Source organism: Paroedura picta, chromosome 16, assembly GCF_049243985.1.
Source record: "Paroedura picta isolate Pp20150507F chromosome 16, Ppicta_v3.0, whole genome shotgun sequence".
In the NCBI taxonomy this organism is placed as follows: Eukaryota; Metazoa; Chordata; class Lepidosauria; order Squamata; family Gekkonidae; genus Paroedura; species Paroedura picta.
In genome coordinates, this window is record NC_135384.1 from 9536189 (window position 1) to 9560975 (window position 24787).

At 51.9% G+C, this 24787-nt stretch overlaps 1 protein-coding gene across 2 annotated transcripts in view; it reads left to right on the forward strand.

Moving 5' to 3' along the window:
• The window catches only part of KREMEN2 (kringle containing transmembrane protein 2), a 59267-nt gene that overhangs the window by 21279 nt on the left and 13201 nt on the right, over nucleotides 1–24787 (forward strand). The window contains exons 1-4 of one of the 2 annotated variants that reach the window (XM_077315233.1): nucleotides 2514–3645; nucleotides 19525–19791; nucleotides 20331–20455; nucleotides 22341–22494. In XM_077315233.1, coding sequence (XP_077171348.1) covers nucleotides 3579–3645; nucleotides 19525–19791; nucleotides 20331–20455; nucleotides 22341–22494 — 613 coding nt within the window. In that variant the 5' untranslated portion in view covers nucleotides 2514–3578. Of the gene's footprint in view, nucleotides 1–2513; nucleotides 3646–19524; nucleotides 19792–20330; nucleotides 20456–22340; nucleotides 22495–24787 lie in introns of those variants that run through there. The other variant, XM_077315234.1, reaches the window with a different exon arrangement.

The following is a 24787-nucleotide window of genomic DNA, read 5'->3' on the forward strand; positions in this document are numbered from 1 at the left end:
ACAAGCAGCTCAGGGAGAAAGCTAGGCTAGAGCATTCTGACATCAAATGTTCCCTGTGGAATTTTTAAGGGCATTCGGTCGCATCACACCCACCCATAAATGGGAGCCCATTTGAGACCATATGCTGAAGCACTACGGCCCAGAACTCGGGGCTTGCTGTCACAATAACCCTGTGAGGTAGGTTACACGGGAGCTTTTCCCATTGCGGTGGAGCAGGGATGTGAATCTGGTTTTCATTCGGTGACTATGATGCGGGATGGACAAGCTGCAGTCCACGAGGAGTAATGACAAAGGGCAACCGTTTGAGAATTCCATCCCTCAACGTTTCCATCTCTAAATTCTCAAGGGGACCATTTCACCTCCACTAGGTTTCCCCTTTAACTCTCAGCTGCTCTCAACAGTCCCTCCTTGCTGGGGCATGCTCAGTCCTCATCTTGTCTCCCCCATCCTTTAGGTTAATTTACAGTCACCTTCTCCTACCTACTTTGGGAGTTATGAGAATCCTCCCTTGGTGGTGGGTAGTCCAGTCCTGCAGCTTCCAGCCTGCCTGGGTGTTAGGGAAGGCGACTGTAAGCCACTTTGAGACTCTTTCGGGTAGAGAAAAGAGGCATATAAGAACCAACTCTTCTTCTTCAATAACTTCAGGGCTCTCTCAGCCTCACCTCCCTCACAGGGTGTCTGTTGTGGGAAAAGGAAAGGGAAGGTGATTGGAAGCCGCTTTGAGACTCCTTCGGGTAGAGAAAAGCGGCATATAAGAACCAACTCTTCTTCTTCCTCTGCATAATCACCATGAGTAGTTTTGCTTCCACTTACTGACTCTTCTTAGCTTATGAGATCTAACGAGATCAGGCTGTATGTATGTATGTGTGTGTGTGTGTGTGTGTGTGTGTGTGTGTGTGTGTGTGTCTGTCTGTCTGTCTGTCTGTCTGTCTGTCTGTCTGTCTGTCTGTCTGTCTATCTATCTATCTATCTATCTATCTATCTATCTATCTATCTATCTATCTATCTATCTATCTATCTATACTTATATACCGCCCTCCCCGGAGGCTCAGGGCGGTTTACATCATAACAAGGAACAATACATAAAACGGCCTATAAAAACATGTGAATAACCTTATACTAATAACTAATAATCTTCCCTCGAAAGGGCTTTCTGTCCGTGCTCGGTTGGATAGCCGACCTTTCTTCTGCCAGAGCTTCGTCACAACGACACGAATTTTTGGCAGATGTTGCTTTTAAGCCCGAGAATAAGAAATGCTTCGTGTTGGGTCAGGCGGAGAGGTCGCTACATCTTCCACCCATGTCATACTGTCCGGTGACAATTCCATTGAGTACTGGCAGAGTGTCTTTTGTACCACTTATAGATTCCTTGACTTTCTGCTGGTTTGACCCCTTCCCCCCTGCCCAGATGTGTTCATGTCGCATCGCCTAATATTGCCTTTTTCAACCTTTCGACGGTGGAGGAATCCCTGGAATATTATTTCAGGCTTCGTCATGGGCCTCCCCCAAAACCTGCTTCCAGCTGTGTGATGGGCAGGCGAGGGGAAAGGATGGCCTGGGAACATGGACGGAGCACGTGGCCCACCAAGTAAGCCGCCAGAGCTGGCCTCACACCTTTGTAGCTGATTTCTGAGCCTCGGGGCACCTTCAAATTTTAATAACCCTCCGAATTAGCAATAGCAGGTCATTTCTGGGGGTCCTCGGACAAATAACTCTGGAATAATCCATGCTGGATTATCAGTGACTGCCTATGATGATGCTTTCATGAGCCTAATGCATTTTAATGTATTTATAAGTGATGTCACCCGTACTGAGCCTTGCGGGAAGGGCGGGGTTGAAGAATAAAGATTATTGTTATGATTATTAATAATTCGTCTACAGCCCACCAGGCTGCACTTTTTCTTAGGCCATTCGGGATCCGGCCATATAGCCACGGTCCGGAAGCGATCGCCCTCCTTCGGCCATCGACGCATGCCGGGGGGCGCACTCTGCACATGCTCAGAGCTGTCCTGGGAGCATGACAGAGGCGCACTCTGCATATGCTAAGAGCCATTCCGGGAGCATGCCAGGGGCGCACTCTGCATATGCTTAGAGCCGTCCCGGGAGCATGCCAGGGGCGCACTCTGCACGCGCTCGGAGCCGTCCCGGGAGCATGCCAGGGGCGCACTCTGCACGCGCTCAGAGGCGTCTCGGCAGCACCGCGCCGTCTCGGTTCCGCCCGCGGCGCGCAGGAGCCTGGCGGCCGAGGCAGCCCCTTCTGCTCGTCGCCGTCCCGCCCTCCCCGTCTCGGGTTTCAAGGCTGGGCGCGGAGCTGAGAGCGCGGGAGGCGCCGCCGCCTCCTCCCTGCCTGCCTGGCCGGCCCTCCCCCTCCGGGATGGGACGTCCCAGGGGCGGTGGCGGCGGCGGCGGCCGGGGCGGGGAGATCTACTGGGAGCGGGGTGGGGATGGCGGGGGAGCCGCCTTCCCTTCTTCTGCCTCCGGCTGCCAGCGGAGCGGGTGGCGGCGGCGGGACGGAGCGCAGCGCATTCGAGCAGCCGCAGCGAGGCGTCGGGCCGGAGGTGAGGCGCCCCTGTCGGCGGGGCAGCCGCAGGTGGTGCTCCGGGGCGGCCGGGAGGAGATCGGGCTCCCCCTGCGCCGCCGCCGCCGCCGCCGCCGCCTCCTTCCCCCGCAACGGATCCGCCCGCAGGCGAGCGCCTCTCCCGGGATTCGCTCTGACTCCGGATCGAGACGCCTCGCGGGCGTCCGCGGAGGGCGGCGGACGGGGATCCTCTCCGACGGCACCGCCGGGCGCCGGGATCCCCTGGCCCCACCTGGCCCGGGCACGCTTTGAGAATCCGCCTCGGAAGAGGTTCCCGATCCAGGCAGGAAGAGCGCGGGCGTGGGGGATCTCGCCAGAAGAGGCTGCTGGAAGCAGAGGAGCGGGAGCGCGGAGGAGATCGGCAAGCGTCGCTTCTGGCAGGAGATCGACTGGGTCCCGGATTTGTTGAGGCAGGGAGGACCCGAGCAGACGGAGAGCGCCCGGGGAATCCTCAGCCCCTTGAGGGAGATGATCTCCTCCCCGCCACAGAATCCATCAGGTCCGAGATCCCACCAGCTCAGCATGCGGGGGTCCCAGCCAGACTTGCCCCCTCTGATGGGAGGAGGAGAAGAAGGAGGTCCCAGAGGCGCTTGAGCCAGGCGGTCCCTCGGGCTGGGAGAGGGCTCTGCCGCCTTGTCCCTTGGGGATCCCCATAGGAAGGAGCCGAGGACATGTGATCCCGCATCGGATCAAGGACTCTTCCAGGCAAGAGGCCGGGCGGATTCCGCTTGCCCCTGCCCGGCATGGCTACGGACTCTCCCCTATAAGCCGCCTCCGCATTCGGGATCCCAGAGAGCCACTGGGGTCGCCGGCTTTGCAGGGGATCTTCGAGCACCCTCGGGTGACTGCTTGGTGACCGTGCAGAGAGACCTGCTCCCCCCCACACACCGCAGGCCTCCCTGTCACAGCCCCCCTCCCCCTGGGACCCTGGCTGTACCGGTGCCTTCAAGTGGAAGGGCAGCCTCAGTGGCCGGGCCAGGGGGGGTGACTCCGTCCAGAGATGCCCTGGGTGGTCGTTGGCTTCCTGCTGCTGCTGCTTCGAGGGACACGTGCTCTCCAGGGGGCAGGTGAGTGAGCCGGCCGGGCACCCTGCCTGAGCTCCAGGGGGAAGCGGCAGAATTTAGAAGGGGGGCAAACACCCCGATCCCCCTCTATTAAAGCTCCTGCTGGGTGGGGGAGCCAAGCATCCTCCTGGGTCCTCACCTGGGCTGTTTTGGATTGCCTGGCTTTTCCACCTTGGGTGCATCCCCCCCCCTCCACTTTTGTGTGTCTAAGTCTTTTGAAAGGGCAGTGAGGTTTTTTTTAAGGAGGGGGCATTGCAGCTTAAAGGCATTGGGGGCCACTCGGAGAGCAGGAGAGGAGGGGGCCGTTGTCGGCATCAGGCCCTTTCCTCTCCCCTGCCCTAGCAGGACCCCCGCCACCACTCTACCCCCCCCCCTCCGCTTGGCCCCACGAGCCTCCAGCCTCTCCTGCAGCCACCTGTCCCTCCCCACCGAGGGCAGACAGATGGAGTCGGATTGGGGGCAACAGTCTCAGGAAAAGAGGGAGTCCCTGGCTTCTCCCTAAATGCAGGGGCTAGACAGTCTCTCTCTCTCTCTCTCTCTCTCTCTCTCTCTCTCTCTCTCTCTCTCTCTCAACAGACGGCTTTGGCTGCTGGCCAGGATACCTGTCAGATGGGAATCCCAAACTCAGGAACTGGACGAGCCGGGTTGGGCAGGGTGATCTTTGGGGAGGATGCCATTCACAGTTCTGCTGGTGGCATGGGAGGGGAGGAATTGCCCTCCCTCCCCCCCAGCAGGAGAGGTTCCCTTTGCAGGATGGGATGGCCTGGGTTGCTCTCCCCCCCCCCTTGGAAAGGGATCCCGAGGGCTAAGTGACTATGTGTGGGAGAGAGAGAGAGAGAGAGAGAGAGAGAGAGAGTCAGCTCTTTTTCTGGCCTCGTCTCCAGAAGCATCCGAAATAAATTCCGGGTTCTTTCCGGGGCGTGGGTTAGGACAGAATGTATTCTCGTTATTCTTTCCTCCCCCGGGAACTTTGCCGCTTTGGGGCTGGCCGGCATGCGAAACAGGATGCTGGGCTAGATCAATCGCCGGTTGGATCCGGAGGGGCACCTCTGATGTGCTAAGAGCTGTGCACGCAGGAGGGATTTCTTAAAAGAGATGGGGGGAGAGGGGTGGGACGCTAGGTGGTCCCGGCGGCCCCACTTTGCACTTGGAAGGGCTCCTTTCCACGTTCCACTGGCCCATGTTCAGAGGCTCTTTTTATAACCGCGGCCCACGTTTTGGAGCCTGGGACTGGTGACCGGGTTTGAAGCTAGGACCCTGGGGCCAAGAAACAAACTGAGATGGGCGTTCTCAGGAAAAACCCACAGACAAAACCAAGGGATCTTCCTCTCTTAAGCCCGGCCAAAAAGGACACAGGCTTTCTTGTTCTCCGAAATCCTTCCAAATGGATTTTCCCAGGGAAAGAGAAAACAGGGGCTGAGAAAGAGCCTAGATTTGGAGATCGGCGTGAGCTCCAGCCGCTCTTCCAGGGGGGGATCCAGTTTCTCTCGGTGCCCCTGCCTTTCCTGCTGTGCTTTTTGAATTTCCCCGCATCTGAAAGGAGTTTCCCAGGATCCCCTACTCCAATGCAGCATCGGTCACCCTTTCCACAGGTGGATGTGCCAAGAGCCTCCCGCCTCCAGCTGCAAGCCAAGATCTCTATACCAGTAGCCGAAAGGGGGAATGGCACCTTTGACCCATAAAACCCTGCCGTGGCAGGAAATGGTCATTCGAACAAAGGAACATTGCTTCTCAAATTGCCCATTGCCCAACTGGGTGTGGATTTGTGTGTGCGTGAGAGAGAGAGACACACTGGGAGAGCTAATGACCTCCCCTGATTCAATGTGGACCTTCTTTCTGCTGGGGTAATGTCCTCCAGCCAGGCACCTTTGATTCATGGTATAAGAGCTTTTGTGTGATACTGTGGAACACAATTTCTTCCACCATTACATACAGGCTGAGAGAGGGTGTGTGTGTTTGGGGGTGTTGTCAGGAAGGGCCGGGCAGAGTCAAGATGCGTAAATCTCTGGGTGATGCTAGCTGTGGTTGGATTCAGGCAGCGTCAAGATCTGTGGATGGCAATTAAGCACCCCCCACGCACATCCTTTCTCTCCTCTCTGTTGTGGTTGAGGATATTCTGTTTCGCTGTATCTGGCAGAGGCGTGCGGGCACACGAAAGCTTATGGCTGGAGTAAAACTGGGTTGGCCTTAAAGGAAGTTGGTCATCGTCCGGGATCTCTGTTCTCTTAACAGGATCGCTGCTCTTTCAGTAATAGACACATCCTTCCCCCCCCACACACACACACACACAAAGGGGAACCTATAATGCCTTCCGCAGCAGAGCTGCATCTTTCTAAGTCCAGTGAGATCAAGTTAAAGGAAGCATGGCTCAGAAAGACAAACGCCAAGCCAGAATCCAGCATCTGACCCTTTTCCTGGCACGCTGTCTTGGTACAGTGGGCCAGCTTGGTGTAGTGGCCAAGAGGGGTGACTTCTAATCAGTGCAGATTCCCCGCTCCTCCACATGCAGCCTGCTGGGTGACCTTGGGCTAGTCACAGTCCTGATAGAGCTGTTCTCACAGAACAGTTCGCTCGGAGCTCTCTCAGACCCACCTCCCTCACAGGGTGTCTGTTGCGGGGAGAGGAAAGGGAAGGCGATGGGAAGCCGCTTTGAGATTCCTGCTGGTAGAGGAAAGCGGCATGTAAAAACCAACTCTTCTTCTTCTAACATGAGTGGGCTGCCGAAATTTCTTCCTGTTCATGAAAATCTGGTGGACACAGAGTTATCCAGTCTAGACAATACAGAGCACGGCAAAGATCCAGTTTCCTCTTGGTTTTGTTACTCAGGGTCGCCCAGTTTCTCCCCATGACTGTTTCAACGCTAGCAAGACACCAGGCTGCCATCAGGGGGCGCTGTGATGTAGGGAGCAGTTGCGTCTGCCTTTTCTTCCTCGGTTTGTTCCCTCACCTGGGTGACCTCCCCTCCTTTTCGCCTTCACCTGTGCCCGCTGGCCCTTTTTTAAAAGATCCATTCGTTCTGGTATCTCAACTTAACTGCGAATGGCCCCAAGCAAGCAATAGCAGTGCTGATTTATTTCCCCCGCCCCCCCAAAATTTTGTGGGATATGTGGGTTTGGGACTGGCCGTGTGGCCCTCCGGTGATTGTGATGAGGGAACTGGGGTTATTCTGGATTAATGAATGCATAATCCTAAAGGCATAATCCTAAAAACCTCCCGTTGGTGGCATTGTGTGGATACCATCAGTTAATTATGGTCTCCTGCGTGCTTGGAGAGTTGGGGCTAGTGATTCCCACTGGCCTTTGTGTTTTGGCACACCAAACCCCAGGGCTTGGTGGGTGGTACCTACTGGGGATGGATTAATTAGCACTGAATATTTAGCCAAGCACTTTGGATGAATTATTCATCCAGACAGAACAAATTCTCCTCCACCGAGCCAGAAGGAAGAAATTCCAAGCCCCATGAGTCTCCCCCGCAGGACGATCCGTCGTGTATTTCTTCATTTCTTCGCTGGCAGGGGCTCATGGGAATTGTAGTCCACGGACATCTGGAGGGCCGCAGTTTGACTACCCCTGTTCTAAGCCATTCGACTGCATCGATTGTATCATCTTGTCTTCTGCGACCTCAGGGCCTTGCTGAGTTTTGTGGGATTTCCCTCCCCTCCCAACCTGTTGTCATTTGCAGAGTGCCTTAGATGTTCTCTGCTTCCTGAGTCAGCTCCTCTGTAGGATATCTAGCCTTGAACACTCCCCAAGGCTCCCGGAGGTGTCTGGGAACATTTGCGAGACGGGGAGATGTCTTGTAGATCAGTTGTCTCCTGGGTTGAAGGCAGGACACCGGCTGTATTAGTGAGGCGGTGCGTTTTGTAGCAGAGGGGAGGGCTGGAAAAACTTCATTCCAGTGTGCATACAATCTCACGCCTTCCAAAGTTTCACAGATGCAAGCAGAGATACCTCTGCACACTGTTAACACCCTTGTTTCCACAGTAGCTGCTAGGGTTCCACATTGGGAGAAAAATGTCCTGTCCTTAATTGATGTCTATGCCATGCAAAGCTTTAAAACTTTCCCTTCCTACAGATTTTGCCTCTGTTTTGCCTCTTAATAGAGGACTGGATTTTTTCACCCTCCAGGCTAGTTGGCAATACCACTCACTACCCCCCCCCAGTTTTCCACATTACAGGAGGGTGTTGTGCTAGAAGAAGAAGAGTTGGTTCTTATATGCCACTTTTCTCTATCCAAAGGAGTCTCAAAGTGACTTACAATTGCCTTCCCTTTCCTCTCCCCACGACAGACACCCTGTGAGGGAGGTGAGGCTGAGAGAGCCCTGATATTCCTGCTCGGTCAGAACAGCTTTATCAGAGCTATGGTGAGCCCAAGATCACTCAGCTGACTGCATGTGGGGAAGGAGCAGGGAATCGAACCCGGCTCGCCAGATTAGAAGTCCGCACTCCTAACCACGACACCAAGACAGCTCTCAGCTACACAAGGAATTCATGTAAAGGGGCAGAGATAGAGGGAGATGGTGCAACACATGAAAGCACATGCACAGCGCATGAAAGTACATGATGCAGTTCAGTGAGATCTGGATCAATCACCTAAGGTGGGATGTAGAATGGCTGAATGCGCACAGTGTGCTGCTTTAGTGTTCATGCTCAAATGCCTTCGCACCATTGTACTTCTTGTTGTGGGTTTACGGGCTGTGTGGCTGTAGTCTGGTAATTTTAGCCCCTGATGCTTCTCCAGTAACTGTGGCTGGCGTCTTCATAGGTAGGGCATGGCAAGATGGGAATCCCTCCATGCCAAAGTGTTCTGCCTCTGAAAGTGGCAACATGTCAGGGACTAAAACTACCAGACTGTAGCTACACGGCAGTTTATTATCTGGACTTGATCAACTTAGTTGTGCTCAGGTGGGTAGCTGGGTTGGTCTGAAGCAGCAGTGAGATTTCGAGTCCAGTGGCAATTTAAAATCCACTAAGTTTTATTCAGTTAATAAACTTGGTTGGTCTTAAAGGTGCCACTGGACTCGAAATTTGTTCTGCAACTTTGTGGTGGGAGGGTTATTAGTTAATTTGGTGGAGTCTTATCTAGCCTTATCGTACACAAGCTAATTTATAGCAATTCAAGCCAGTGTGGTGTAGAATTGGGCCTGGGGAGACCTGGGCCTATTCTGCACACAATAGATAATGCACTTTCAATGCACTTTAGAAGTAGAATTTCCTGTTCCGCACAGGAAAATCCAGCTGCCAAAGCACATTGAAAGTGCATTATCCTTTGTGTGCAGACTGGGCCCTGGAATCAGAGAAGGATAGTCTTATCTAAGATACCTGAGGATACTCTTATCTGCTGCCAGCTGGGTGACGCCACGGCACTGATAAAACTGTTCTGACCGGGCAGTGATATCGGTGCTCTCTCAGCCTCACCCACCCCACAGGGTGTCTGTTGTGGGGAGAGGAATGGGAAGGCGACTGTAAGCCGCTTTGAGCCTCCTTCGGGTAGGGAAAAGCGGCATATAAGAACCAACTCTTCTTCTTCTTCTTCTTCTCCTTGGAGGGAGTTCGGGATAGAAATAGGAGTAAAAATACCTTCATTCTTGAAGGCGGCGGATCTAGGGTACTGCACTATTACGCTTGAAAGACCATCTGCCAACGTAATGTTTGGTTCTCTCTATAAGGAATCACAGCATGGAGATTTTACCTACTGCTCAGCTGATCCTAGTGTGCTTCAGAGCACTCACAGTGGCACGGTTCTCCCTTCATTGTGTCCTCGCAGCAGAGTTGTGTGGTAGGCTGAACCTGGGTCTTCCCATTCTGAACTTGAGACACTAAACTCTATGCCAAACTGGGTCTCTCTCTGTTTCCGAAACCACGCTCGTAAGAAGGGCATTTTTTTTTTAAAAAAAAAGCAAAACATCTTGCCTCACTTCCTAAAAGTCATCGGGTTTAATTGCAGGTTGGCTTCCCAGGGATGCGGTCCACTCCCCGCTCTTATATTCCGAATGGAGGGGCCCTGGAAAGCACATTCTCGCCCCCCAACCCCCCACCCCTGTTCCTGGCCACCGTTCTGGAAGGCTGGCTCCAGGCCGAAGGGCTATCTTGGGCCCGGATCTTGCCATCCCAGGCTTTGTGGGTCGGGTTGCGCCATTTCCTTCCAAGCTAAAAAAGAGGAATTAATGAAGTGGTAATTAAGTAATTTATTTGTCAAGACCGTAAATCATTACGATGATAAAAGAGTAATGCAAGTTTACAGTTCCATAAATCATCTTGCGATGTATCATCATGACAACGCTCGGTTTGTGAGCTCTGCTTCAAGCTTTTGATGTGCCTCGGCGGGCTCCGGGAGGGGGAGAAAGACTTTGTTGATCCAGAGCTGCCCTTTCCGACCCTGGAGGATTCCTGGAGTCACGAAAGGAATCCAGTTTGGTAGGAAGGATCCTTTCTCCAGTGGAGGAGTTGCCTCGAGGGGGAGCAGAGCCCAGAGCCGTGGAGTCGTTTTATCGCTTCTGTCGATAAGTAACAACTTGACTCTCTCGATGAACGGATCGAGGCTCCTTTCCCAAAAGAAAGCTGCCCGGATATTTTTGCCGTGGCGTGATTATAAATAGAGCGGAAGGAAAAAGAACGCGGCTTGTCTCCCTCCGCTCTCTGTCAATACTGACGCTTATTTTTTTAATGTATTTATTTAAAATGTTTCTGTGCTGCCCCTCCACCCACAAAGGACCCCCATCTTAGGACTGAGCCATCGATCCAACCGGCTTTTCTGCTGAGCCAGTTGACGGCCCCAAAAGGCTTCACTCTGTTGGTCTTGAGATCTGCATTGATAAAAGCCATGTGAGATAGGCAGCTGTACGGAGGGGAATGGCTGGCTGGATCCAGACCTCTGTGCGACGCTGGAGTCATGTGACTGGAATGCCTGACCAGAGGGGGGTTTGGATCCGGGCCATGGCTTTAGTCTAGTCAAAAATAAGTTCCATGTAATTCAGTGGGACATACCCCTAGGACATTGTCCTTAAGATTGTGCTTATAACCTCGGGTAGAGATGGAGTGCTATAACCTCTAGGTATCTTGTAAATATTCCATCCTACTGGGGCATCGCAGCTAGCATGTTGATTAAAACCCTGGAGACCTGGGTTTAAATCTCTGCTCATCCCCATGATCCTCACTAAATAATCTTGGGCCACTGGATCTGTTTTAGCCTAACTTGTTAAGGAAACAAGGAGGAGATCAGCACTCTGAAATCCTTGGAGAAGGGACAGGACACTGATGTACTCCATAACCTAGCGTTTCTCAACTTTTTTACTGTTGAGAAACCCCAGAAACGTCCTTCAGGCTTTGAGAGACCCCAGAAGTGACGCTCTCTACAGAGCATGGTTGGAAAGCAGAGCTGTGGACACGCCCACCCGGGGCTCCTCCCCCTTCCCTCCCCCTTCAGGTCCATCATTGGCCATTGGGGAGCCGACGTGACCATATACGGCCACATCAACTGATACATGTTTAACACATTTTTAAAATATATTCAAAATTAATTAACGCCCACCCATCCGGGAAACCCTTCCGGGTCCGTCAAGACACCCCAGGGTTCCACGAACCCCTGGTTGCGAAAACCCGCCAGGGACTGACCCTAAACTTCTACAACAATACGGACACATTCATGTCTCGGTCCCTCCAGCATAGCGTAAAGCGGTCGATTTGGGTGACCATAGTTTGAAAAGCCAAAAAGAGGACATCTTTCCCTGACGAGCCCCCCAAAAGGACGGCCACCAAATAAAGAGGACACATCCTCTAAAAAGAAGAGATCTGGTAATCCTAAAGTTGATGGATCCATTACAGGCCCACAGCAGAGGACGGTGAGGGGTGTTTCCAAGTGTGCAGCCCGTTCTGTCAGCTTCGTTTCTTATCCTGCATCTCCTCCAAGGATCTCAAGGAAGCGCGCATCGTCCCACAGCAAGCCCTATGAGGAGGAATGAGGCTCGGAGATAAATGGTCAGGCCCCAGGTTGCTATCTTTATGGGGAGGAGAAGGCTTAACGCCCAGTCTCTCAGATTCTCCCACGCGTTTCGGACCATTACATTACGCTGTCTGACCTTCAGTACCGTCAGCTTGTAGGTGAGGGCCTGGCTTAGACCACCCACCCCAATGGTCTCCTTCACCTGCCCAGGCGCGGAGAAGACCAGCAGTGCTGGGTGTGTCACCTCTGAGGGCAATTTGGCCGCCATGACTGGTGCTCTGGCGCTGAGGAAGTCTCTGCACGGCTCCAGGGCTGCCCGGCGCATGCCTCGAAAACAAACACACTTTGAAAGCAACCGTGTGAATCCACCCTCCGATGCGTCTCTCTCTCTCTCTATTTATATATAGCGAGGCTATGTCCCAAGTTCTCGCCTGTCCCCTTTCCAAACGGCCCGGCGGCCTTTTCGACAGCTGCGGCCCGAGCCGAGGAAGCCGCTCACAATGGTCCCGAAATAGCTAATCCCGCATTTGTCAGAACGGAGTTATTTTTTTTCTTCCCTCCCAGCCGTGCGCGTCCCCTCGCCTGTCTCCGGCCGTTCCGCCACCGCTGGCAAATGCAGGGTCCGGGGACACTCGTCCCTTCTGATGTGCCCCTTCCAGTTCTTTGTGTCCGCCCCCCCCCCCACACTCCCTCAAGGCCATCTCACTTTCTGCCCCCCTTCCAAGGCAGACCCCCGCTGGGCCCAAGCAGCCGCCAGAAGCCTCAGCTGCCAACAGACACCACCTGCTAGACAGCCAGGCTCCGGCCTCCATCGGCTTCTCCGCATCCCCCCCCCCCCAACCCCATCCATTCTCCCTCCGGCCTCGGCCCCCCTTTTGCTTTATATCAAACACCTGTTTATTATGTTCTCAGCTATTTCCATCCCTAGCAACAGGTGGGCCCTGTCCCCCTGGGGCACCGTGGCCTGGAAAAGCGTCTGGTTACACCACGAGAGGGTTGGACTGCGGGGCGGGGGAGAGATGGTGGCAAGGGGAAGGCCTATCCCCAGCTGTGGGAGGACATCAATATGTCTGGGATCGGACCTTGGAAGGGCTTAGAGCCAGGACTCCTGAGTTTTCCGAGAGCACAGAGAAAGAGTTTCCCACAATCCCTTGGCCTGGGGTGGCGGTGGGCCTGTTTGGCCTCTCTCCCGGCCCAGGTGGCATCGCCCCCCCGGTAGAGAGGACAGACTTGACCTGAAAGAATTGCTGCCCGGTTGTGTGCTGTAAAAACACAGAAGGGAGAGGAGCGTAGAATCCGGATTCCGCACCAAGAACCTTTGCATTCTGCGATCTGTTTCCAGCGCGCACGTTAGAATAAGTTTGTAATTGGGCCAAATCGATTCTGCTCCGGCCGTACTTAAGGGGAGGGAAGGAAGTATGCCAGGCACTTGGAAATTCTTCCCTGTGACCACAGGGAATCTTGTTCTTATCCCCCCAGATTATACTTCTGCTTATCTGACATTCCTAACCCCTCCTCCTCAGGCCCCGCCACCAGCCACAATCCCGTGACAGGTGGGTACTGCTGAATTTTCCGAACGACAGGTGTGAGGGCTTCAGCCGCGATTTCTGGTTGGGCCTCTCTGCCGCCTTGATCCCGGAGGATACATCGGGAGTAAGGATGAAGCCACTCTGTGCATGCTCAAGGGCACTCTGCCCTTTGCTGTGACCACCGTGGGAGTTTGGGGAGGGAGAAGACTGAAAAGAGATTCTCTGGGGCTGAAAACCAGCTGATGTGGCTTCATGACAGGCTTGGAACTCACATTTCTACCGGCAGCTACGGACTTCAGCTGGTATAATAGAGGTTGTTTTTTTTTTTTTGTAGTCTTTAGAGTTGGTTTTTATACCCTGCTTTGCATTATCCGAAGGCGTCTCTAAGCGGCTTACAATCGCCTTCCCTTCTCCCCACAAGAGACACCTTGGGAGGTACCTGGGGCTGAGAGAGCTCCGAGAGAACTGTGACTGTCCCAAGCTCACCTAGCGGCCTTCTTGCGGAGGAAGGGTGGGGGCTCAAATCCTGTTCTCCAGATTAAAGCCCACGATACCACACTGACTCCCCTAGTGCCTCAAGAGTCCAGCTTCCAAAAAAGCAGCCACTTTCTCCCTGGGAACGGATCACGGGCATTTAGAGATCGAATACTTTATGGGAGGTCACCAGGTACCCCCTGGAAATTGGCAACCCTACCCATGAGGGTCAAGAGGCCCCACTGCTGACCTTGACAGGGGTCAAAAGAACGAATGAAGGGGCGTTGGAGATTCTATCTGCCTATCGTCTCCTCCTTCTGCAGTTTGGACCGCACTTGACTGTCTTGGCATGGCCGATTAAAAGTGCCTTTGAAGGCTTTGATCCTCCCCCTCCTCCCCAAAGTGTAAGATCTAAAAGGGTCTCCTGTGTTTCTTTTGCCTCCAGCCAAGGCTCACACGACACTCTCCACACCACCGCCACCGATTCCCTTTGCATCTTCAAAGTCTTCGCATGCTTTAACCGATTACACATTTAGCATCTCTAATCTCTTTTGGCCCCCACCGGGGAGGCAGCCTTGGGACATGTCCCTCTTTTCTTTCAAGCTTCTCTTGTCACGCTGGCTCTGATGTTCCTCCAGCTCCACATTTGGCGGTTTTGGGGAGGGGAGGGGAGAGTTGAGAGGAGGGGGCAGCTGGTGATCTCTCGTGAACTCTCGGAGAAGAGCAGAGTCACTCCCCGCTCAGGTCTTTTCAGATCCTGAGACGCTGTCCCAAGATTCAGGGTACAGAGAGCGTGCCAAGCATTGGTGCTGAAGCAGCTGGCTCTTGATGCAGAATTTTGCCCAATTCCATCTCGAAGAGGACTTTTGTGGTATGGTTTCCGTGATGTCCAGCATGGCCTTCTTGATGGTCAGAAGGAACTCCCTTTCTCACCAGTGTGAAAACTGCTGATTCCAAGATACGATGCGTTTTTAAAACTGTGCCTTGCCTAATAATTTGATCCCATGTGGAACTCACAGATACCCGATCTAGATTTTCCTCTAGGGCTTTAGAGCAGGGCCAGGTGGGTTCAGGAATTGGCTCTTTCGCCCATCTCCCCAGTCCCTTTGTGCCTGGGGTTGCCAACTGACGGGAGGGGGGGATTACAGCCTCTTCTTGTGCCTTTGACAGCATCTTGATTTTGAAAGCGTTAGCAAATAGAGCGTTCACAGCATGAAAACAAGTATTTGTTTGTTTATTATTGTATTTCTATACCGCCACGCCCAGAAACTAGGTCCCGGCGGTTTACGACAGTATCGATCACCCCAAAACAGTAAAACGATTAAAAATACAAACACAAAACAAGTACAAGATGGCGGCATTTTAAAAATTGCTCCCCATATTCCGGGCATCGGTCTTTATATGTATGTAGTGGCTGGGAGATGGAAACAGGCCCCCAGCACAATCTACCACCACAGCAGGACCTGGTGGGGGGAATAGGACCAAATCTAACACCCAGCCTCAACCAAACGCCTGGCTTAAGAGCACCATCAAGAGATACAGATCAAGCTGCATCTTTTTGGTATTTCTTTCCACACCCCACTTTTCTTCCCCATGGGGACCCAAAGCAGCTCACAAGATTATTCCCCCTCTCTCTCTCCTTCATCCTTGCGACAACTACCTTGCAGGGTAGGCTAGGCCGAGAGAGGGACCCGCCCGAGTCTCCGTGGCAGCGCGGCGATTCGAACCCGGGGCTTCCACCCTGATGCTCTAACCACTGCACGCCATGTGCGCGTGAAAGTTGGCGTTCCCTACTGCGGGCTGGCAGGAAAGGAGACAGGATATGTTTGGGAGAGGTCCAAACAGAGGAGGAGGATCAAAAACAGCTGGGGAGAGACGCTGAAGCGCACATGAAAAAGACACCTGCAAAGAGAGGCGGTCCAGGCATGCTTCAAAGATATCTTCGTCAGGGGAAATTATACATATGACGCCTTCATAAACCTGCCAACAAAGCTGCAAGCTGCTGACGCAGGGGTAGTCAAACTGCGGCCCTCCAGATGTCCATGGACTACAATTCCCAGGAGCCCCTGCCAGCTTTTGCTGGCAGGGGCTCCTGGGAATTGTAGTCCATGGACATCTGGAGGGCCGCAGTTTGACTACCCCTCCTTCAGGCAGACCCAAGCGGTGCCTGTCCTTCAGCCATCTTGCGGGTTAGGCAGAAACCCACCAGGACTAGCGCGGGAACGTCCCCACGGATGTCGGTGAAGGCCACCTACAAAGGCTTTTTAAAGACCCCCTCTCTTCAAGAGCCCAAAGTTGGCTGCTAACATTGGGGCATGTGCACCTTCTCACAATGCCACCTGGGGATTTTAGGGCCCAGGTGGGCAGGTATACCAGTACTCTTCGTGAACCGATGTGAGCGATGTCTCCTTGAGGAGGGCCTGATTCTTGGGCTGTAGATGGAACTGACCCATCCTTCTTGAAATAACAGTGCTGCTGGGTGGGAGATTCTTATCTCGGATTAGCAGATGTCCTCTTCTTTTTGGTGTTTGGCCTCTTTCGGGCTCTTAAAAGAAAACCGATGAAAATGCCATCTTTTGGAGGTTGGGAGGCTGAGCCTGTTTTACCCTAGAGTCGCCCAGTGATGGCTTTAGTTTAAATAGTAGGGGGGATTTGGAAAATGAGATTTGTCCGGAACAAGTTAACATAGCCTATGAGCCTTCTTCCGTCCATCTCTGGGTTGTTCACCAAATTTGACATTAGACTCTGAATAGTAATAGCTGGACGGGGGGGCGGGGGGGAGATGGGGAATTAACTCGAACAAATAGCCAGCTTTTAACATGTCTTATGAGCCTCTTATGGTGCAGAGTGGTAAGGCAGCGACATGCTATCTGAAGCTCTGCCCATGAGGCTGGGAGTGTGATCCCAGCAACCGGCTCAAGGTTGACTCAGCCTTCCCTCCTTCCGAGGTCGGTAAAATGAGTACTCAGCTTAAAGGGGGGGGGGGTAAACGGTAATGACTGGGGAAGGCACTGGCCAACCACCCCGTATTGAGTCTGCCATGAAAACGCTAGAGGGCGTCACCCCAAGGGTCAGACATGACTCGGTGCTTGCACAGGGGATACTTTTTCCTTTAACATGTCTTAATGTGCTGGGAGTTTCAAGGGTTTGCATTATTACCATTTTATTGTAAACCGCAAGTCTTTGAGAGTGGCGGTATATGAATGAATGAATGAATGAATGAATGAATGAATGAATGAATGAATGAATGAATGAATGAATGAATGAATGAATGAATGAGTAAAGGCACGTACTGTGTGTAAAGTGGACCAGGTAGTCAGATCCATAAGCCAATAATGTTTTAAATGTTTTCACTGTGGTTTATATAACATGAAGAGCATGCAAGAGCATCATGCCCAAAGAATGTGTGCCGCTTCATTCTTAGAACTGCTTTTGCCGTGCGTCGTTTTCTGGCCACGAGGACAGCTGCATGGCAGGGTGGATTTGCTCGTGTCTCAGTTGATTTAAGGCTGGGCGTTTGTGGGAAGCGATATGCGGAGGACATAATCCCTTATCTGTTACACTGTCTTCTTTACATTGATCCTAGATCTAAATTTCGGGGAGGTTTTCTTGCGGAGTACAATGGGCTGATGGACGTTGATAAAATGGACTTTTATCATGGATTCAAATGAGTAGCTGAGTTGGTCTGAAGTAGCACAATAAAATCAGACCAACAAAGATTTATTAAGGGCGCGAGCTTTCGAGTGCTTGCACTCACAAGGGATACATTTTTGGAAAAGCTGCAAAGAAAATTAGGGCGAGATTTGTGACTAATGACTGTATTGATAACTTAATGTGAATTTTAAGGCCTTATGACTGCAGGCATTTTTCGATTATATTACCGTATTTGTTTTGTAATGCTTCGCAACAGCCAAAGGCCATGAGCAATAAAATTTATGACTGACATGTATCTGCAATGTGTGATACAAACCACCCCAAGCCTGTGGGGAAGGGCGGCATACAAGACCAATAAATATTTGCTTTTAAAAAACAGTGATGAGTTTTTTGAAGTAGTCAGCCAGAAAATATGTCCTCTAACCTGCCTTATCAACCCCTAGGGACAGTTTCTCACTGAAACCAAATACGAGGTTAAAATAATCCAGTCCCATGCCTCCCCGGGTGATCTGATAAATGCTGACGGCTCACAAGGCTTTGAGCCAGTCCACCTAGCCTACCTCGCAGGGTTGCTGGGAGGATAAAATGCAGGATGGGAGAGATATGCCCCTCCCAGCATCTCAGATGAGGGGCGGGATAGAACTAAGTCGGAGAGACACGGACTCCAAATACATGTTGTCACAAATAGAGCAGAAGGTCAAAGTGGCAAAACATTAGGTGCAATTAAAAGTTCGTTTTCATGATTTGGTCGCCGGAATCTCTGCTCTTAGAAACAGCAAACGAAACCAGAATTTTGTCGGAGCTGGCGTGACGCAGTGACAGAGACCTCCAAGTCAGGAGGTCCCTTCTAGCAATAACGTTTAGCATGCAGCTTAAATTATACACAGAACTCCGCCCACTGTGCCTGAGAGTAAATACAGCAGACCAGCAAGATTCATGTTCGCCAGTTTGCCTCTGACACCAGAGACTTGACTGGAACTCAAAGCATGTGATTTTGGCCCTAAAAAAACATCTGTGTGGACCCTGGTCATCGGGGCCGCAGAACTGGGGAGGGTAGTTTAAATGCTTCCCCCTCCCTGTGTGCCGTTTTCCGAGCAAAAACAGCTTATAACCATCTGAGAAGGGCCAGACAGCACATCTGGCATTCCGATCGCAGCGTTCGGTCAGGTGTCATTCGAGCCCTTATTACCACCACATTGCAGAGGAGAGATGTCTGGGAGAAAGTGGCCTGCCTGAGGCAAGCCCAGAGGGTGTGTGTGTGTGGGGGGGGGAAATGCAGGATCATGGTGAGATTCGAACCAGAGGCCTCTCCGATTACTGTTTTAGCCCTAGCCCCTTTCTTCAGCCAGCATGCTAGGAGGGCTTGAGATCAGCACCTCCTGCCTTAGCCTCCCGTATCTCCTTTCCCCCGCCAGCATCCAACAGCAGGTGCTCATGGGAATTGTAGTACATGGACACCTGGAGGGCTGCAGGTTGGCCATCCCTGCCGTATACCTTGAACACTCTGAAACACGATACCAGCATGATATGTTAATGTTTCAAATGGCAAAAGGGATAACCCAGTGGCTCGTGGAGGGCCACATTCACCATTCCCATCAGCCAGTGCAGTTGTGTGTACTTCCATCTTTGGCATAGAATCATAGGTCGGAAGGGGCCATACAGGCCATTTAGTCCAACCCCCTGCTCAGTGCATGAGGCCTGCATCTCAGGAAGGCCCATTGCTTCCCCAAAAGGGGCTGAAACCATCTGCCAGTCATGAAGCCCACATGGAGCTAGTGGTGTAGTTAGCTGCTAGCTGAGTGACCTTGAGCCAGACTCTCAGAGCTCCTTCAGCCCAGCCCAGCCCACCCCGCCTCAGAAGATGCCTGTTGTGGGGAGAGGAAGGGAAAGCTGATTGCAAGCCACTGTGAGTTGCCCTTAGGGTAGCAAAATAGGGAAGTATGAAAAACCAGCTCTTTTTCTCCTCTCTTTCCTGAAACATGGAGCGGGCACTAGATTGGAAAACAGTACTTAAAAGGTATATGGTCAAGATATTGCATATGGCTCCAAAACCACTGAATAAAGGGGTAACCTAAGGCAGGGGTTGTCAACCTGTGGTCCTCCAGATGTCCATGGACTACAGTTCCCATGAGCCCCTGCCAGCAAATGCTGGCAGGGGCTCATGGGAATTGTAATCCATGGACATCTGGAGGACCACAGGTTGACTACCCCTGACCTAAGGGAGCAATCTGGGGCAATGTGCCACTGACCCTCTTTTTTTCTGTTCTCTTCCTCCCGTCGCCAGAGCTGTCTGAATGTTTTATGGTCAACGGGGCAGATTATCGGGGGACGCAGAATCGGACCTCGCTGGAGAGCACCGGGCGGCCCTGCCTGTTCTGGAACCAGACCCGGGAACATGTTTACAACACGGCCAAGTACCCCAATGGCGAGTGGGGCTTGGGCAGCCATAACTACTGCCGGAACCCGGACGGCGACGTGCAGCCGTGGTGCTACATCTCTGAGAACGAGGAGGGGATCTACTGGAAGTATTGTGACATCCCTACCTGTCACAGTGAGTGTCAAGAGGCTGGGCGGCCAATGGGAGGGAGGAAGGGAGGGAGCAAACAATGGCTGCCAGACAACAAGAAAACAGTGACCTGGAGTGGTCCAGGTAAGAGAGTTGAATCAGGGATGAGCAGATGGGCTTGGGGAGCCTGGAGGGACCTTCTTAAGCATCTTCTAACCCACCTTTCCTGAATCCCAAGCTGTAGGGTCTTTTATTAATTAGCATCATGACCAGCTTTATTTTCATCGGCTGCCCTTCCTGATTGGCTCAGGGCAGATCACAAATACAGTAAAACAGACAATTTAGAATTATGTAAGTAGAATATATCTGTAAAATTACAGATTATCGTTTATTTAAGAGCCACCTCTTAAAATGCCACTGGAGGTGATTTGGTTGTGATGGAAGATCGGTATTTTATAAGTTTCACGGAAGCCATTCGCAGCATTGGGCCCAGTCCGCGTTTGGGGTGGGGATCCACCGGGAGCTCTGTTTAAGAGGTCAGTAGGGGTGATCATCTGACCAGATCCCTTTGTTGTTTCCTCCAGTGCCTGGTTATGTCGGCTGCTTCCTGGATTCTGGGACTCCTCCAGCGCTGAGTGGGAGTAGCGGCACCTCCACCAAGCTCACGGTCCAAGTCTGCCTCAGCTTCTGCCGTAAACGGGGCTACAAGGTAAGGTCGGTGGCCTTCTAACGCTGCCGGCATCATGCGGTTAAATATTTCCTCTCCACCAGGAAAACTCAGGTGTTGGGTTAGGGCAGGGGTGGGCAAACCACGGCCCTCCAGATGTCCATGGACTACAATTCCCATGAGCCCCTGCCAGCATTCGCTGGCAGGGGCTCATGGGAATTGTAGTCCATGGACATCTGGAGGGCTGCAGTTTGCCCACCCCTAGGTTAGGGGACCTCAGGCTCTCTAGCACAGCCATTCTCAACAAGGGCCACAGACCCAAAAATATGAGAAGGGGAGCCCAAAGGAGTTTATGGGGGGCCCTAGTAACTGAACCGATCAAATACCCTTTTGGTCGCGTATGACGTCATTCGTTGCTAGAAATCTCGACCCTCGCCACGGGAAAGAAAAAGAAAGCGTGTAACCCGTTTCTTTGTGTGCGCTTGGGTTAACGCCTTCAAGGGGGAAAAACGAACGCACAAGCTTCTCTGGGTTGAATATTCTAGAAATCTGTCCCTATATCTGTGACAAGGCATGTCAAGGATAGTTAGTTCACTCTTAGCTTAGGCCTTTTTAAGACTAAAAAGTTACAGCATTCCCCCCACTCTAATTAAAACGGCAAGTTCAGCCATTTGTTCAAATACCATTCATTTCATCATCCGGTCTTCCGCTGTAGGTACTTTTGAGGTTTTCCAGTTTTGGGCATATAAAATTCTCCTGTCACCGTACATAAGAAACAAACTTCCGTCACCATTTGACAACCCAAAAAAAGCACATACTGGACTTCATGGGACCTGCTGGCCTAAAGCCACATGGGACTGGCGTTGTAGTGAGGAGGGGAATGGGGTGGCATTGAGTGAAGAGCCCGTTTGGATGCCCTCTGGATTGCCCGATCAGCTCAACCCCCTTCTCAGTATCAGCCAGCTGACGAGAGCAGAACCTTCCCAACCGATCGGCCTGCTCTTGGCCAGGAACACGACGGAGCAGTTACTTGGCCAGGAACGCGACGGAGCAGCATTTGTTTTGTCTCCCAGACTTTCCAGTCTGTCCCGTTTTATTGGCGCAACCAATGCACAGTTGTTAGCCATTTGTTGCGCTCGGCTTGGACAGCCGTCCTCGTGGGTGTAGGAGCCTGTGCCACTGAGATGGCATTTCCTGATCATTTCACGTGCCGTATTTTGTACCTGGGAAAATGCCATTCTCCTCCTTCCCCCCCCCTCCCCGCAGCATGTGTGCCTCTCCAGTAATTCTCTTAGGAATGGCTTAGCAACAAGACAGGACTAGTGGGAGCCCAGCGGGATATTTTCGGCTCCTTCCCCCCTGAATTTTCAGCTGTCTTTTTTACAATTAAAAAATGTTAAAAGTCCTTTTATTTATGGAAACACGGGGGTGGGAGGGGGAGGCAGAGGCATCGTTGCACCCAATCGCTCAATAAGATAGGACATTTCCGCTCCCGGTTCTAATGCTCTAGTCGGTGGCTTGGATCCAAGAGAGCATTTCCAGGCATGGCATGGTTCCCACCAGTCGCCTCGGCAGTGGTAGCGGCTCCCGTGACACATGGTCGAGAGGCGCCCAGGATGCGCGGCTACAACATCTGAGAAGGTCTCTGAATGCAGCCCCATTAGCTCCCCCCTGCATCTCCTTTCCTCAGCTTTGTACTCTAAGCCCCATAGGCAGGAGTCACGATTTGATTTCTGTGCAACCCCTACTTACTCGAGATCCCCTTCTAAACAGTAATTAAGCTTCAGCACGCTGTGATCCGTAGCTTCAGCCCTGCAATTTAACGAACACCCTTGTCGGGTCATGGGCAGGTTGCAGAGAGAGAGTCTCTCGTCCTCACCACGCATGTTCCTACCACTTCTCTCCCCGTCCCCCTTCCCCTGTGCAGTTTGCAGGGGTTGAAGCCGGCTACGCCTGTTTCTGTGGCCACGAGGGAGATATCCGGCGCGGCCAGCCTGTGAGCGCCGTGGAGTGCGACCAAGTCTGCTTCGGCAAGTCCAGCGAACTGTGCGGGGGGGACGGACGGATCGGCATCTACAACGGTGAGTACGTTGTAGAAACACAAGCGCTATTCTTTCTTTCTTCCTTCCTTCCTTCCTTCCTTCCTTCCTTCCTTCCTTCCTTCCTTCCTTCCTTCCTTCCTTCCTTCCTTCCTCCCTCCCTCCCTCCCTCCCTCCCTCCCTCCCTCCCTCCCTCCCTCCCTCCTTCCTTCCTTCCTTCCTTCCTTCCTTCCTTCTTTCTTTCTTTCTTTCTTTCTTTCTTTCTTTCTTTCTTTCTTTCTTTCTTTCTTTCTTTCTTTCTTTCTTTCTTTCTTTCTTTCTTTCTTTCTTTCTTTCTTTCATTTAGATTTTTATACCGCCCTTCCCTACGGCTCTGGGCGGTTTACAGAAAACATTTCAGAACATTTACATGGAACAGTGTGAGTATCAATATAACAATACAACAACAACATGCCAACTAGAACTAGAACAGTATTTCGACAACAATAACTTTGACGCACCCTTGGTAGGTTCGACCTCTCAGTCTGGGGCGGGGGGGACCTGTAGATGTTCTTGGGTCAGTCGGCCTCAAGCGAATGCCTGGTGGAGGAGCTCCTTTTTGCAGGCCCTGCGGAATTGTGGAAGTTCCGGCAGGGCCCTGATCTCTCCGGGGAGCTCTTTCCACCAGGTGGGGCCCAGGACTTGAAAAGGCTGGATGAGTTCCCTCTCCCAGAAGAGTATTGGCTTGAACAGCAGGCATCCGTCAGGCTCGAGAAAGAGTCTAAACCAGGATTTTGCTATTGGACTCTGATTTTGTTATGACCCTATATGGCTATGTTGATCCACCCCAAATGGCCAATGATGGGCCTGGAGAGGGTGAGAAGGGGTGGGGCCCCAGGTGAGCGTGTCCACAGCTCTGCTTCCCAGCCCTATTCTGTACAATCATGCCACTTCTGGGGTTTTTCGAAGCCTGGAGAATATTTCAGAGGTTTCTCAATGGTAGAATAGTTGAGAAAGGCTGCTGTAGACCTACAGCCACAGAAAGTAATGGACAATATTTGGGGGGTGGATGGTTAGGGTCCTACTAAGAAGTCATGGAGTTGTGATTTTTGGCGTGCGAAAAACTGGGTTCAAATCTCGACTCGGTCACAAAGCTCCCTGGGTGAACTTGTCCATCAGAGAAAGATAACGCTAGCCTTCTCCTGTTGTTAATTCTCATAATTTGATTCCTCGGAAAGATACGCCTTGGAACAAGGAGGTTTCATTTCTGGCAACCGGCTAGTAGCTCCTGAGGCTAGACACAGTGGCAATAGTGGGTAACAGGGCTTGGGAAAGATTCAAGAGGGTCACCGTGTTGGTCTGAAGTAGCACAACAAAATTAGGGTCCAATCGCACCTTTGAATAAATCTTTGTTGGTCTTAGTGTGATTGGACTCTAATTTTTTAGGGCTTGGGAAAGGTTTCTGTTTTCCAGCAGCGCGCAGAATGTTGTCAAAAGAAGCTTGGGGAAAAACTGGGATGAGTGTACATTCCATAAAGCAGCAATGCTTTTTCTTAAAACCGCCTTCAATTCTCTGGAAAACTACCACTGCCTTTCTCTAGATTCAGTGACGTTCTGCTTAGCTTCGTCTGCATTGTACTCCAGTCTCCCGATCCAGCTAGGGCAGGGGTAGCCAACCTGTGGTCCTCCAGATGTCCATGGACTACAATTCCCATGAGCCCCATGAGCAAACGCTGGCAGGGGCTCATGGGAATTGTAGTCCATGGACATCTGGAGGACCACAGGTTGACTACCCCTGAGCTAGGGTAATTACCGTAATTAGTTCTTCTCATTTTTGAATACTCTGCTTGCAAGGTAGACCATGTCCCTTTCTCAAACTATAACCAAAAATAACGCATTGTTTTGGGGAAAAAACAGTGTTGTTTCTCCTGGGCAACCTTGGGGGGGGGGGAGGGATGCACTTAGATAAGGAGCAAGATTCCTGATTTGAAACTGGGAAAAAGTACTCAAGAGCCTTGAGCATATTTTGGTTTGAAGGGAACTTTTTTCAGGATTCCTCTGCCGTGGGTATCGTTTTGCCACTGTTCTTCCAATTCCATGCGCGAAACATCTGGATTTTATTGATTGATTTATTTTTAACAAATGTCGGTTTTCGAGAAGGGTTTTGTTTTTCCTGTTTTTCAGACGCTTGGCTGTTTCCTTCCCTAGTTATTAAAAAAAGAAGCAAAAATCTTTGAGGGATGTCAGGAGAGGGAAGACATTTTAACTGCTTATTTTTCTTGCAATTTTTAAGAGAAATGTTAACAACGCAATGGTATCTACAGTCCGTTGTGAGTTGTGGGTTCCCTTCTCTACA